General features: G+C 35.8%; 1 protein-coding gene across 5 annotated transcripts in view; it reads right to left on the reverse strand.

Annotated features, from left to right (window-relative positions):
• Window positions 1–15276, reverse strand: part of lilli (AF4/FMR2 family member lilliputian) — a 273330-nt gene that overhangs the window by 65813 nt on the left and 192241 nt on the right. For all 5 annotated transcript variants that reach the window (XM_018511570.1, XM_018511571.1, XM_018511569.1 and 2 more), the window contains exon 6: window positions 11711–11747. In XM_018511570.1, the coding sequence (XP_018367072.1) occupies window positions 11711–11747 (37 nt within the window). The remainder of the gene's footprint in view (window positions 1–11710; window positions 11748–15276) is intronic.

The following is a 15276-nucleotide window of genomic DNA, read 5'->3' on the forward strand; positions in this document are numbered from 1 at the left end:
TCAAGCTGGATCTTAATGCTTGTATGATTCTTATGTGAATTTATATATTACGTGTGTAGTCCCAAATAATAAATTAATTAATTGTATATTTTAAATAATTTAAATAATAACCGCAGTGTTGAGATAATCGATTTCAGAAAAAGTATACTTTCACAACGTAGAAACTACGTTAGCCTTTCTCAGAATTAAAAAAAGGAGTGTTAATAGCAATCCAATTAAATATAATTAATCAGTTTAATTTAATTATTAAATTGAGTTTCATAAAAATTTCAAGAAAAATGAAAAACGTATTGTCTAAAGACCGGTTTTTCTTTAACAATTAATTTATGGTTTAGACTGAATCTCACTTAATTTAATGATAATGTAAAAAATTGTATTTTTCTAGCCATTAATTAATCACTAAACTGATGACTTTATAGTGATAACTTTTATTTAAAAATTACTTTTTACAAAACCATCAGTTTAATGATTATAGCAAGAAAAATATAATTTTTACATTATCATCACGTTAAATCTAATCACAAGTTAATCAGAAAATAAAAAAACTGGACCTAACCAGTGTAATAATACGTTATTGACTCGTCATCACTTCCTCATATATATGAAATAAAAATAATCGGATCAAGACAATCTATCGAAGTTATACCCTTCAAGGTGAGAAAATCCGATTAAATATTATCAATTTGCGAGTAGCGTTCCGCTTTGAGATAATCAAATTATATCGCAATGTTCCCTGATCGCAAGTACATTTAATATCGTCTCTGGTCAGCAATCTACTTAAATAAATAATACCTGTGGTCTCGACAGACTGACCCATATTCCGTAACATTTTCTTATCTCTTCGCCTCGTTTCAAAAGCGAGATTAAAATTATAGATTGTAGTGACCTGTACATCGCATTAAGTGCTAAAATATAAACGCATCTGTCTGACGATTTTAATGATTATCGTCAACATTCGAGATTTAATTTACTCTTTCGTAAAATTTTCAATATTCCAATTTTGATTCATACAGGAAACATATTTGATTGAAATTAATGTGTCAAGATCATAATGTATATTATGCTGATATTAGTAGTAGTTTTAAAGTTCAATGAATAATCGTATTAGATCGACATGATAAGAAGAATTATTAATTCAACTCTATCAAACACTACATTATTATTAGATTAATGATATGTATAATTATACATATAAATTAAAATTTATATAAATGAGATTTATAATGGAGACTAATGATTCATTCACAGCGATAATTCAACTTCGTAAGAACGTGACACGTCTCTTTCATCCACTTGTCCCTTTAACAGCCATCTCGAACGCGAAACGTCATCCATAAACTCATTTCATCTTGAATTCTGTTGCAAACTACATCGAAATCTAATTTTGAAGCAGCGATTTTGACAACCCGCGCGCGCGAGTGGTATCATTTCCCGTCGCAGATCCGGTCCGACAAAGAATACACGTGCGGCTCCCGCCGTATATTTTCTGCCGCATTTTCCCCTCGTTGGCCAATCAACGTTTTTCTACCCGGAAATTCGAATCGCGTCGCTGTGAGCTATACAAAATATTGATTTAAAACACATACGTGAAATACTGTCTCATCTCGCAGTCGCGGCTCGTTTCTCTGGCTCGCCGCGAAATTTTCATGGCAAAGCGCAGCGGAAAAAGAAAACAACGAATCGCGACATTAATACCAGTTTAAACCAAACGTTAACGAGCTACGCGAGATCGGAGATACCGCTTTCAAGACGTCTAATCACGAAACTGTGCAGTAGATTCTTCCCTCGCGTGGGGCCGGCCGTCTAACGATATTTCAAAGTCGCCACGGTTGATGGATGATATCAGCTTGTCACGTAATGAATTAAAGCCACTCGTGAAACGGCCGGGCAGCAGCAAAAGTAAAAAGTGGAAGGTGAAGATCGCACAAGAAGGAAAATGCGAATCCTATCGAAACTTCTTACTCTCGTCCGGTCTTCTATCACGCGAGCGAGCACGCTCGATGATTACGGCGTAAGATGAGAGACGCGCCGTAATAAAAAGATACGACACATTCTATCTCATTACAAATAAAATCTGTTGGACACTTTCCATCCTCCCGGGCACGAGCGTTCCAATTCACGTTGGCTGGTCTACGCGCGTCTTACCTTTACAAGAGTGAGAGAAGTCTGGGGCGATTGAATATTAAGCGAGCGCAGTCTCTAGGCTGCTCCTCGGCGAAGTTAACCCAAGGGACTTCCTCCGAACTAGAAAACGAGGCTGAGGTAGGGGTTGTCGGTTAGCGGAGGATAAGTCGGAGCAGCACGGTGGAAGAGGCGACGGAAACGCTCGAGAGAAGTTCGAGATCGCGGCCGAGGCGATTGCAACGAGGGAGACGAGGAAAGGGGACCGAGATGGTTGGATGGGACGCCGACGGCGATTTCAATAATTAATGTCACGGGAATTGCACCGCGATGGTGGTGACGGTGGTGGTGGAGTTACTGCCGCAAGCCTGAAATTCCCCGTGTCGCGGTGGCCGTCGCGAAGTGACGCGACGCGACGCGACGCGACGCGACGCGTCTCTCTCGTCCGTTGGATAATTATTACGATTATCCGGCGGACGAGTCTATAAAGAGCAAACTCGGCTGGCACCGTCCTCGAAACGAAATAAACGATAGCGGCTAAAGTGCAATTGCACGTAACTCTTTGCCGCCTAAACTAATCGATAAATAAGCACTTCAGCCTTATTTTGATATTACTCGGAAAAAACGTATTGTTGGCGTATTTACAAATTTAACTACAGATCCAAAATAATTTTGTTGAACCATCAAAATAATTAGGCAAGACACTCTCTAGCTATACAATGTAAAAACTTTATGTAGCATTGTTCATCATGCTCCAGTTTCCTACACTGAGAATCCTATTTGGTTAATCTCTTGTGTTATCAGAAACAAGTAAAATGTTTCAATAGCCACACTTTTTTCAACTAAATTTTATTGTATCAACCAAGGATTTGTGTGTTAAATAAGAGATTAATTGATTCAACCAAATGGGATTCTCAATGTACACAATTATTTTGATGGTTCAACAAAATTATTTCAAATCTGTGTTTATCTGAATTTAGATACTTCACCAAAATCCGTACGTAAACTGAGATGATAATGTAAGTTATTCGGGAGAAAACTTATAAAAGTACTGAACATATCGCTTGGAACTGCTTCAAGTATTTAAAAAATTGTCGCAAAATATTATAGCAAATTTATCACATGTGTTATTGTAAAAAAATTAGTAATAATTCTCTTTGTACAAGTATAAAGCAATAAATGACTGTAAATATCAAAATAGCATTCTTATCTTATCACTTGACAGTTAAATGATATATTCTCACCTTAGATAATCTATAAATCCGCGTGATAGAATTCTTCAAAATAGAATTATTTATAATCATGATATATAAATAAGTATATTCTCTATTTTTATGTAGGTGTTTCCAATCTTCTCCAAATGTTTTTCATATATCATAGAGCGCATACATAGAGAAAAATTTCGTAAAAATGAATTAGAAGATTCTGATTATATCAATCAGAATTCTAGTTATCTCAACTAGAATTTAATAGAATTTAATAGTTGAAAACAATAAACCAGAAAATTCTGTTTTGTTGTTTTCAACTAGAATTCCAATTAATGCTACCAGACTCTTTTTTCAGTATAACATTATAAATAGAATCGCGATTTAATAGATTGTCTAAAATGACCTTACATTATCCACACTCAAGTGATTTCATATCGCAACTGAATAATAGCCTCATAACCATACATTCTAGCGAGAAGCAGTGATAAATTCGAGACGTACGCCAACGAGAGTGGACGAAAATAGCAGAAATTTTATACATACATTTCCCTATATCCGCGTGTCTCTCAATATATCTATCCAAAACATTTTCACCAATCCCTTGACCAATCCTTGTCCACGAAAGCGCACCTTTCTGCAGTAGGGAGGGAGAGAATAACTGACGCTCGAAATAGACGGACACTGTACTATGTTCAATGACGACGCCCGATGAAATTCAGAAAAGCCGGATTTCGCGCGTACAATTCGGTTTCACCGGTTACCGCCGTGTCGTCCTCGTCGCTTCGCGAGGCGAGCGAGAGCGCGGCGCGATAGACGGCGGCGGTTCAACCGGGAGATGCCAGTGCAAGCTGGTTGGTCTCCATGGAAACCAACCAACCTCCTCATCTCGTCGCCCTTGCTCATCCTACTCGACGTATCGCGGACGGCGGAAACGAGAGGATGAGGCAGAACGAGCCGGGAGTGGCGGCGTAGTAGACTAGGAAGCGAGAAAGAAGAGTCGCGAAGAGGAAGACGAAATAGTGAAGAGCGAAAAAGAGTCTCGCGGATGACGAAAGAGATCCGCGAACATTAAAAAAGAAATTTTGCTAAAGAATCTAAAAATATGACTAGATACAGATTTGAAAATAATTTTGTTGGACCATTAAAATAATAATTTTGCAGATATCTTACGCATTATGAACAACGCTGCAAAATGTTTTGCATATTCTAGCAACCAATTTTGTCATCCTACCTTGTTTTAATGGTCCAGCAAAGTTATCTTTTAGATCTGTATCCAACTGAATTTTTAAATCCTTCAGCAAAATTGCTCTTTTAGTGAAGAGACAGCGAGAGTTGCGAAAAAAGAAGAGACGAAAGTATATGACAGAAAGGGAAAGAATAATGTTGGGAGGAAAGGAAAGGCGACAGAAACAAGTGAGAGAAGATGATCTTTGTGAAGGAAACATAGATGAAAAGGTACGTATATGGTTCATGAAGATCGAGGATGTGGTCTGTTACGTCACCCCGTGCATGCATAAGTTTCTGGGAACCGGAAACCGAAGCTTCTCACTAGGTCGCTCACGAGCGGTACCGAACCAACCGACATTGATCGACGTCCGTTTCTGAATTCCACGACGACTCTGCGAAGCACGTAGTAATTCATCGTAATCCCGTTTCACGCGTATACCTCGAGAAAGCGCGATCCATTCGCCAGACGTTCGCCGAAATGCCGTTTTATAGGACATATTTATGATTCGCACGTATCGATATCACTTCCGACGTATTTCCATTTTGTATCGTTCCAAATTTCCCAAAAAATCCATAAATTAAAACTTTTTTATATTACTTTGCCCAGCATAAGAATCTAGGAAAACACCACAAAAGTCTAAAATAACAGAAAAACCCAACCCTTCATACTATACTGTTAACTTCATTATGCTAATAATTAGACTCAACTAGAGTGATTTTTAATCATTTCTACACTGGAAAAAGATTCAGGTTGCATTAACTGAAGTTATTGTTGAAAATGAACAAATTTTCTCGTTGAATCTATTATAATTCTAATTGGGATAACCAGAATTTTGATTGACATAATCAGAATCTCCATTTATTCTCAGCTAGAAATTTTTCTCAGTAGTCATCACTGCTCAGTATGTCAATTTAAATTAATTTAAAACAATGGAATTAAACAATTTAATTCAAAGAGTTAAAAATGTATTAAATGTGATTCAAATGGTATTTAGTTTATATGTTAATTTATACGTGAACGTTGTATTTCTTAACTAAGCAATCCAGAAACGGATGAACTTACATTTTGATACATAAAAATTACAAATAACATGTTATTTAACTCAAGGAATTAGGTTATCAATGCACTTTTAATAAATCTAATTCTAATAATCAGAGAATTTTAAATTTATGTGTAAGTTCGAAAACCATGAATTCTTAGAAAAGAAAAAAATTTGGCACATGACTTGATAATTTTATTTTGTACTTTTAATTCCACCTTATATCGTAATAATAATAAACTTGTGACAAACTAATAATAGATAATATATAATATTTTTGTTTTATAAAATAAAATACTTATTACAATCAGTATTCTTCTATTCAAAAAATCTAGACACGCAAATATGTTCAATTTTTAACTTTTCTAGGTTTAGGACAAACTGTGCATTCAGTTCGTAAATATTTCAGATCCTCAAACTTTATTAGCTACATTTAGTGCTCGACATAGAAAATCACGAGAACTCCCTATAGAAAAGAAAAACTTTACGCGTGACGATTGCCGCCGATTGTCGAGTTGTTTGATCGTTGGGGTGAATAAGGGATGAACGATTTGGCACAGTCGTTCATCCCTCATTCACCCCTGCGGCGTCTACCCTAGGTTCGCCAAAGGTCGTCGGTCACGCGATCGCACCTTTACTCATTAACACGACGTGACGACCGACGCCACCCTCGGTACAAGAGGTGGATGGATATGGGTTTAACTCGCGTGGGCACGCGTGCGCGCAGGTAGACGAGAGCATTGTGGGCGTGGGTACCGTACGCGTATCGGGATTCCGGTATTTAATATGTTTCCCTCCTCTCTTAATCAGCTCAACACGACCTCGACTCCTTTGCTTCTCGTGCGCTAATCAAGAAGTGATTCGCTTCGGAGAATTAAGTCCTCCGCCTAACGGCGTCCTTATTTATTAAAGAAACATCGGGGATTTTTTTTTCTACGAAGTGCTTGAATAGGAACTGCAGCCCTTTGGGAATTTCTCATCGTGAGTTTCCGCGGTGAACTAGTTTCGAGAGATGTAAACGGAACTAGTTGATAATAAAACGACTGGGAGAAACTCTGGCTGAAGTAAAAATAAATTCTGAACGAACTCTAAATTTAGACTGCTAGATAATAAATGAAGCGGTCGAAAGGATTCTCTAGTTAGACTAAAATTAAATTTAAATCAACGTATAAATTATAATAGATAAAATAACGAGAGAACGCTGTGGGCAAAAATGGCAAATTGATCAAAGAACCTATCGATTGAAAATTAAAGTCTATTTTGCACATAATAAAATCGTAAGCGGTTTTCGATATAATGTTGCGCAATCTGCGTTACGCTAATAGTGTTCATCGGGTGAGTTCGCAGATCACGATATTACAACGGTTTAGTATTACGTGCAGCCGATGATGTCACACGTGCGCGCCTGCGTGGCTCAATAATGTCGCGCGGTCCTCATTAATTTGTTCAATGGAGCGTCGACGTACACATTCGGTCGAAACTCACTGCGTTAACAAGTTCAAATACGAAGATTCAACCGAAATTCAGACGGATTTTGTACACGAGAAATTGACAATTTTTACTGACAAGGAATACCACAGAATTTCCTGATTACCGACAAATTATTTGTATAAAATCACTTTTTAATTTTTTATGTAAATAAAAACTTTTATTTAAACAAATTTTCTTAATTATTATAATAAAATACTTTTCAAACCATTCATTTACGCAGAACATTCTTTTCTGTCTATTACAGTTTCAACGATATTAGTTTCGAAAGAAAAAACCGATTTTCTTCAAAGGGAAGTTGCATCCTCTAAAAATTAAGTCCTTGTAAAAAATAAGTGTTTCTTATTTTTTTGCCTGAAAAATAACATATTCAAAGCTGAAGGACATCAAAAGCAGAAAGGACACTTCTATGGGTTTCCTTGTGAGAATTTGTAGTTGAAAATGACTAACTAGAAAATTCTGATTATATCAATCAGAATTTTGGTTTATCTCAACTAGAATTATAGTAGATTCAACCAGAAAATTCTAATTTGTCCATTTTCAACCAGAATTCTAATCAATATAATGCAACGCGACTCTTTTACCGGTGTTCCCCGTTTCCGCGAAACTTATACAAAATGTTCTATATCGAAATTCTACCTTTCTCGTTATATTTCAATAATGATGACATAACGAGGAGTGGGTGTAATAATACAGATATACTTCCAATATTTCTGCCACGTAAATCTCACATTGAATCGAATTTTCAGAATGTATGATATTTTCCGATTTCTCCCGAAGAGAAATTCGCTCGAATGAATTCTTCAGCGAAAGATCTTGTTGCATTTCGCAGAAGATATACCGGACCTCGTTAACGGGAAACTGTCGACCTTCGTGATTCCAGAAAGAAATAAATTGATAAGTCGTAACCGCGTCGCGTCGTGCCAGTATATATGATACTGTTCCGCGAAATTCCGATGAAGAAAGAAAGAACGTGGACGTTCAGATAATCTCATCTCTTTCCAGAAGATCTGTGTCTCTCGACAATTTCCAGCTCTCACCGACTAAATCATTTACGAAGAACTGAGAGATTCACTTAATGCAATTGCGTAAAACACTGCAACTGCGTATGCATAATATGAAATAATTATAACATCATTATATGTGTAAAAAATTCAATTCTCCAAGCTTTTACAAGTAGCTTACTATTCATACTATTCAAAAGCGACGATTTTTATCAACTGATTCTATAAAATTTGCGCAGTCATTAATCTCTTTACCATAACAATAATTGTACAATACAACTGCGCTAATACATGTCTAGTTAATACCTGTTATATTTTTTATAAATATGAAAATATTTTATTGTTATTGCTATAATTTTGACTATCATTAGAATCTATATTTAAAATTATTATTTATACGCTACCGATAACTTAAATATGTTCCTATTTATAAAGAAAAATACAGAATTTAATTAAAAAAAATATTCATATCGATGTATCCTTTTTTTTTTTTTTTCAAAAATCAGCTTGCCACTTCTTCCTTGAATAGCTTCAATGAGTTACGCGATTTTCGCACAATGCAATCACGTAAAGGGCGCGAAATAAGCTTATCAGGGGGACTAGTTCAAATTTACACAACGAGAAGCAAATTCGTCCTACCCGATTCTGGATCGTTGACGAGGGGCGGTTGTAACTCCAATAATAGTCGTTGTAAAGTGGCTACTGGCATTCGAGCACTGGACAGGAAACGATAAAGGGGAGGGGGAGAAATGGTTAATTCATGAAACAGTAATCCTTTCTGCCTTCCACGTTCGTTTAGAAGTGCCGGAATATCGACGAATGCGCAGATCTTTCTCGTGATCTACGTGCTCGTTCAACGAAGTGAATGTGAACCTTTCTGAAAATTTCATTTCCCTCGAAAATTACTCGGTCAACGCGAAAATCGATTTCGCGCGCAAATTAATTTCTCCGATCAAGCCTGTTTTACTATTTATTATTTATTGTAATAAATGCAGCACTCGATGCCTGTAATTAATTCTTGCATAAACAGGCTGCTCGTTTAACAAAACAACATGTTAGTAAATTATGACGTTAACATTAATATTGATGCGGATATTAACAGAGAGTTACGTGTTAATTTACTTTTAATAGTACCTCTTGGGTTTCTGTAACGTCGAGAAGAAGGTTGAATTTAACGTATATAAATGCGCTCTGAAAAGCTTCCGGTGCGCTGCGGTGCCCCGCGAGGAGATGTCAAATATTTAAATGCCTCCAATGCGAATATTACGCTTTCAAGCCGCCATGGTTGCACTTTTATCGTACACAACAAACGCAAAGTATTTCCGTAAAATTCTGTTCGTGATTGCAAACGTTTATGCGAAAAATTATTTCTTTATCGTTTATACGAAAAATTATTTCTTATAATACATCATGAGGAATACTAATATTTAAGTATCAATGTTCACACTAAATATTAATCTTTGTTTTAATTAAATATTAAAAAATTACGCTCTAAGTTCTTTCACCTAATTCTATTTGTACTCTCTAAATTTTTTTTTATTTGGAGTGAAATCCTCACTTCAAAAGAATTAAAATACTGTCAATATTGAAAGAGTGAAAAATTTGCACTCTTGAATGAGAATGGCAGATTTTCACATTTTTTTTTGTTTGGAGTAAGACTCACTCTAAACTTCGGAGAAAGGAAAGAAATCTTACCTTTTTTTTAAAATGAATCTCACTCCAAAAGTGTGAAATTTTACTCCAAAAGTGTAAAAATCTGCCACTCTTATTCAAGAACGTAAATTTTTCACTCTTTTTCAATATGGCAATATTTTAACTCTTTTTAAATAAAATTTTACTCCAAAAAATTTAGAGAGTAATAAAATTATACTTATTCTAAAATGTATCTATAATCTATTTGAATAAAAAATTTAGATTCATGTTCATTTCTCAATATAGATTAATATCGATTTGACTCATTCTTCATCTTTGTCTGGTTCCAAAAAATAGAAAAAGATAAAGAATAAATTGAACCGAGATTAATGTTAATCTACGTTAATAGAAATAGGCCCCAATAATAAAAACGTTACAAGAAACTGATAACGAGATTAAACTGGGGAACAACTCGTATCGCGCGGAACGGCCTGCGTAACCACAATAAATAATGAGTCGCACGAGGATCACACGAGCGAATAAATAACGCGTATTTCACGCGCTTAAACGGCTAAATGAACGAATGCCAGAGGTCGAATGGCTGATTCATGAAATGTGCCCGCGAAATCGACGATCGGGGGATTTTGCTCGAATCCACAGGTTTTATGTTCGGCGCGCGCTTTGTCGCAGCGAAAATGTTCCTCCCGATCCTTTTTCTCTTGTTTTTTCTTTTTTTTTTAACGAAAACATGTTAAACGGGCACATACATACATAAAACTGTCGCATCGACCCGTGAATTCCATATCAATACTGCACGTGCGAATTACAGACGCACCGATTAATATCCATTCGACTGCGCGCATGACTTTAAAATATCGTTTCGAGCAATATACGCAGCGTCGTGTTTTAATCGTCGGTGAATGTAGCGGACAGTTTCCGGAAATTATGTCCGTCAGTGATCCTATATTCTGTACTCTGACACAACGTGTGTTTTATCGCGAAAAATTGCGGTAAACGCCAGTACACTGGCTCGAAAGTTGACAGCGACGCGTTCAGCGCTGACGTTAATAAAACTTCAACTTCGTGAAAATGCAGCAGCGTGACATGACGAGTATCATGTCGCGTGTCCAATTTTTTTTTTTTAAACATGATATAATAATCATTAAATATTCCCATACATAACAAGTGATTTCGTATAAAAATAAACAAGCGCGAGAAACCGCGCGTACCAATTACGCGGAAATGCAAATGTCGTTATACGCTTGAGTAATGCGCAAAAGAGATTTACTTTTTTTTTCGGTGTAATCTCGAAGGAATTACAATCGAGGAAAACTTGTCGGCGACATGCGTGCACACGTAACGCTCACTATATTCAACGACATATAGAAATTTGTACACTGAGAGAAAAGTGTTTGGTATTTATGATTTTAATTACACGGTAAAATAATAATAGTTGGAAACTCTATTTTTGTAATTATTACTGCTGTAATGTTAGTAATATATAACAATAATATATTTATAGTTCTACAAAAAGTATGCAGTTGGCATTGAAAATGATTATAGTTAAAAATTATAAGTGCAAAAATGTTTGTTCTCAGCGTACACTGATAAAAGTTTTTGGTATATTTGTGACTATAATTACATGGAACTATAATTTATTATAATACTATTACTGTAATATATTACTATAATATTAGTAATAATAATTAGATATATTTAGTTTTATAAAAAATATATAGTTGACATCGAAAATGATTATAAATATAATTATTATTATCATAAAAGTTGCAATTACCATAATTTAACTATAATTTCTAGTCATTTTCTGTGCCAATTACACATATTTTGATGAAACTATAAATATAATTACTATTACTAGCATTTGAACAATAACCATAATTCTGGTACCATATAATTAGTCTTAAATACCAAAAACTTTTCTCTCAGTGTAGAAGCTGTAAAAGCTAAAGAAAGCTTTAAGTATACTCACGAGACTTTGCAGGCTCTGGCGGGGCGACTTCCGTCAACTGTAAAAGAAAAATTCAAGACTCAGTGTTTACTCAGGACAATCAGCTTTTACGATCATATTGTATTCTGCTGGAAGGGATCAAACCGATATCACGCGTGGACCATCCCTTTTTGCAGAATTTAATTTACCATTAGAATATTAAACGAGACGTCTCGCGCACATACCTACCGAGAATTATATTCGCTTCTACAAAATGGCATACGGCAAATAACTCGGGCATAGTTTACACATAGTTTGTCAAATAACGTCGGGGTAAGGATTTAACGTTGCAAAAGGGAACGAAGGAGGAAAGTTCGTGAAAACAACAGCGGGGAAATTAAACGGATCTGGGAAAATTTGTAAAGGGAACCGCGAGAGTGTACTTTGTCTCCTCGCTTCTCGTTTCCGCATCGAGTAATTTACAACGCGTCCCCGCGCGTCTCCCTTGATACCCGAGGACCCTTCTCCCGGCATAATAGAAATTTATCGTGCGGTTTGGCCGGCCCTTTACGTGCATTCTTGTAATCGCGAATGAAATAACATCTCAGTCTCGGCGGTGCTCCCGCGAAACTTGACACGGAATAATCAACTTGTAACCGCCCCAGCCAAGTGTCTACCGCAAATAAATACCGTAAAAAAAGCAGATTAACGACTACGCTATTATACAACAAATTACCGACACTGCTACTCTAATTAAGTAGCAATTGTCACTAAATTTAAATTAGCCCGTAAGTAAATATTTCATCAAATAACAATAAAATTAATCCTATCACTACATCAAAAAAAAAAAAAATACTAAATTGTAATCAATATTTGTTTAAATAGCTCTAAGTGAATATTTACTAAATGTAAATATATATTTATTCGTTAATTTGTAAAAACCACTTTTCACAAGAACCATTATAATTTGATTTAACTATCATTTTTTTTTTATTGAATAAATATTTATTTACGATAAGTATATGTTAACTATTCACAAAGAAATACGTATTAAGATTTAGTAATTTTTTTCTTCAGTGTTACGCGATGTGTGACATGATATTAGAGAGATCGAGCATGAATTTCCATATTTCTCACACACAACGCGGACACCACAAAGCGCACGCACCTGCTTGAGTTACCTGCTAAACGGTAATTATACCGTCTACAAAAAGCCGGTATTATACCGCGTAACGATTCCTTTCATCTGCGAGAGCGCGAAGTCGACCACCACCGGTCGAATTCCACCGGGCGCCGCGCAATTTCGCGAACGCACCCGCGCGCTATTTCATTCCCGGTAAGTCCGCGAGTAATTCTCGCGACGTTTGAGCGGAGAAAACGCCGGCAGCGATTTTGCATTCGGCCGTTATTACAATTTACTCGCGCACGCAAAAAGGAATCCCCAGTCGGGAATGTATATATATGTATACATGTATATACGACGGTCCGAATTAATCCACTTTTACGAGGCCGATTTCGCCCGGTCTCTCTCATCGCCCCGTCTCCTATCCCTCCTCCTCTTTCATCGCGCACTTTTTTCCCCCCCAACTCTTCGCCAAACCTTCCGCAGTCTCGTCGGCGGGACGCGGGGAAGAGGGGAAACAAATTTATAATACGCAATGCAGTCTCCTGCAGCGTGTCCGGTCTGCAAATATCATGCAAAGTCCTACCAGACGTTATAAATCGGTTGCGGCGGTTGTGACAAACGACGTGTAAAAGCGGTGAAAGTTTCGTAAAAACTTTCAGAAATCCGATCAACTGATAAATAACGTGTGTATATAAATTAGAGAATCCCAAAATTCATCTATTAATAATTTTAACACAATCATTAAATCTTTCGATAGTAAATCATGGGTTCTTTAATTCTTTTCTCTTTTTCTCCGCTTTCTTTTGTTTTCTTTTCTTTTCATTTATATCTTGAACTGTGTTGATCAATATTCAATTACAATTATAATTCTTGGTATATTCGGTTTTTCAAAAATTTATTTATTGTACAATGTTTATTAAAGTTTATATAAATTTTTATCACTTGTTTTTTTAATTATTTCATGGTTCTTAATTATGCACGGAAAAAAATGTTTGGTTGAATTACCTGGAATTCTGATGGAAAATGAACAATATAGAATTTTTGTTAAATCTACTAGATTTCTGATTAAATCTACTAAATGTTAGTTATTTCAACTAGAATTTTGATAGATTTAACCAGAAATCTTGTAAATTTAATTAGAATTCTGGATCGTTCACTTTCCACCAGAATTCTAGTTAATTCAATCAAACATTTTTTTCTGTGTTTTGATTTTTACTCTTATCTTAAATGTACTAAAAATTTTATAACATTGAATAAAATTTAATCTGATCTAATAATTTAATGTTGTATGCCACATACATTTTCTGTATTTTACAATAAAATAAATAAATAAAAACTATTTTACCGACAAAATTTCAATACTTTTTCGATAAAAATAAATTCAACCGTGTCTCATAAATCTTCTAAATGATAGCAGACAAAATGTAGATTACATTTTAATATCGGGAAGATAAAGGATCCACTTTATTTATCAACGTTATCGCGATAAGATTTTTATCAAGCTGCAAGAACGTGGCTGAAAAGAGTGGACGGGCAGATTAGTTTCGTCCGCAGTTTTATTTACAAAGTAACACCATTTTTCGCGGAGCACACGGTCAAGCGACGGAGTTTTTACGTCGGATGAGTGTCACCGCAAAAGAGACGCCGCTTCAAGAAGAACGTACCCCGAATTAAACTGGCGCTCTTACGAGCCTCCTCTCTTTTTTACCCGGCGTCAGTCGACCCTGCTCTGTTCCAACAACCCCGTTTCTCCTCTCGTCGCCGTTGGCGCATTATGGTCGCTGTAGCTTTTGAGAGCAGCAAACGTTTGATACATTGCCAAGTAGCACGGGACCTAGCTCGAATTAATACGATCCGAGACATTTCCCACCCGGTCGACATTATTGCTCCAGAATTATTCGCCCGCAGGTATCATCGAATGTTCCGCCCGTCAAAACGATGCCTCAACAACGGTAACCGAGCGCGAATTCCGATCAATTAAACGCTCGATTAGATGATCAGCTAAACATATCCGCAAACGTTAATGCCAATAATTTCAATTGGAAAATAGCTCAACCGTGTCTTTAGAAATTTAAATCATATATTCTAAGTGCGAAAAACATATCAACAAGTAATTAATTCGAGAATAATTATCTCGGGTGATTTTTACATCTCAACAACAAGAAAATGAAGCAGTTATACGCATATGGTAATTTTCTTTACTGATCGAAAATTCATGTCTATTTTTTATACTTCTTATATAAAAAAAAGTATCAAATATATCTATATACATAATAATCTCACAAATATTAATTAACTATAGAATAATTAATAATATACAACATCTCAATCTCATCTAAAATGATAACTTTAATTGAAGTATTAAAACACCCTAAATATAATTAATAATGTGACTTCTTTTTAATTGGGGTATAAAAACTCTCCAAGCACAGTTGGAAAAATTATGTTAAGTTTAACACATTTCACATGTCCTAAACAGTCC

Source organism: Trachymyrmex cornetzi, unplaced genomic scaffold (genome assembly GCF_001594075.2).
Source record: "Trachymyrmex cornetzi isolate Tcor2-1 unplaced genomic scaffold, Tcor1.1 scaffold380, whole genome shotgun sequence".
NCBI lineage: Eukaryota > Metazoa > Arthropoda > Insecta > Hymenoptera > Formicidae > Trachymyrmex > Trachymyrmex cornetzi.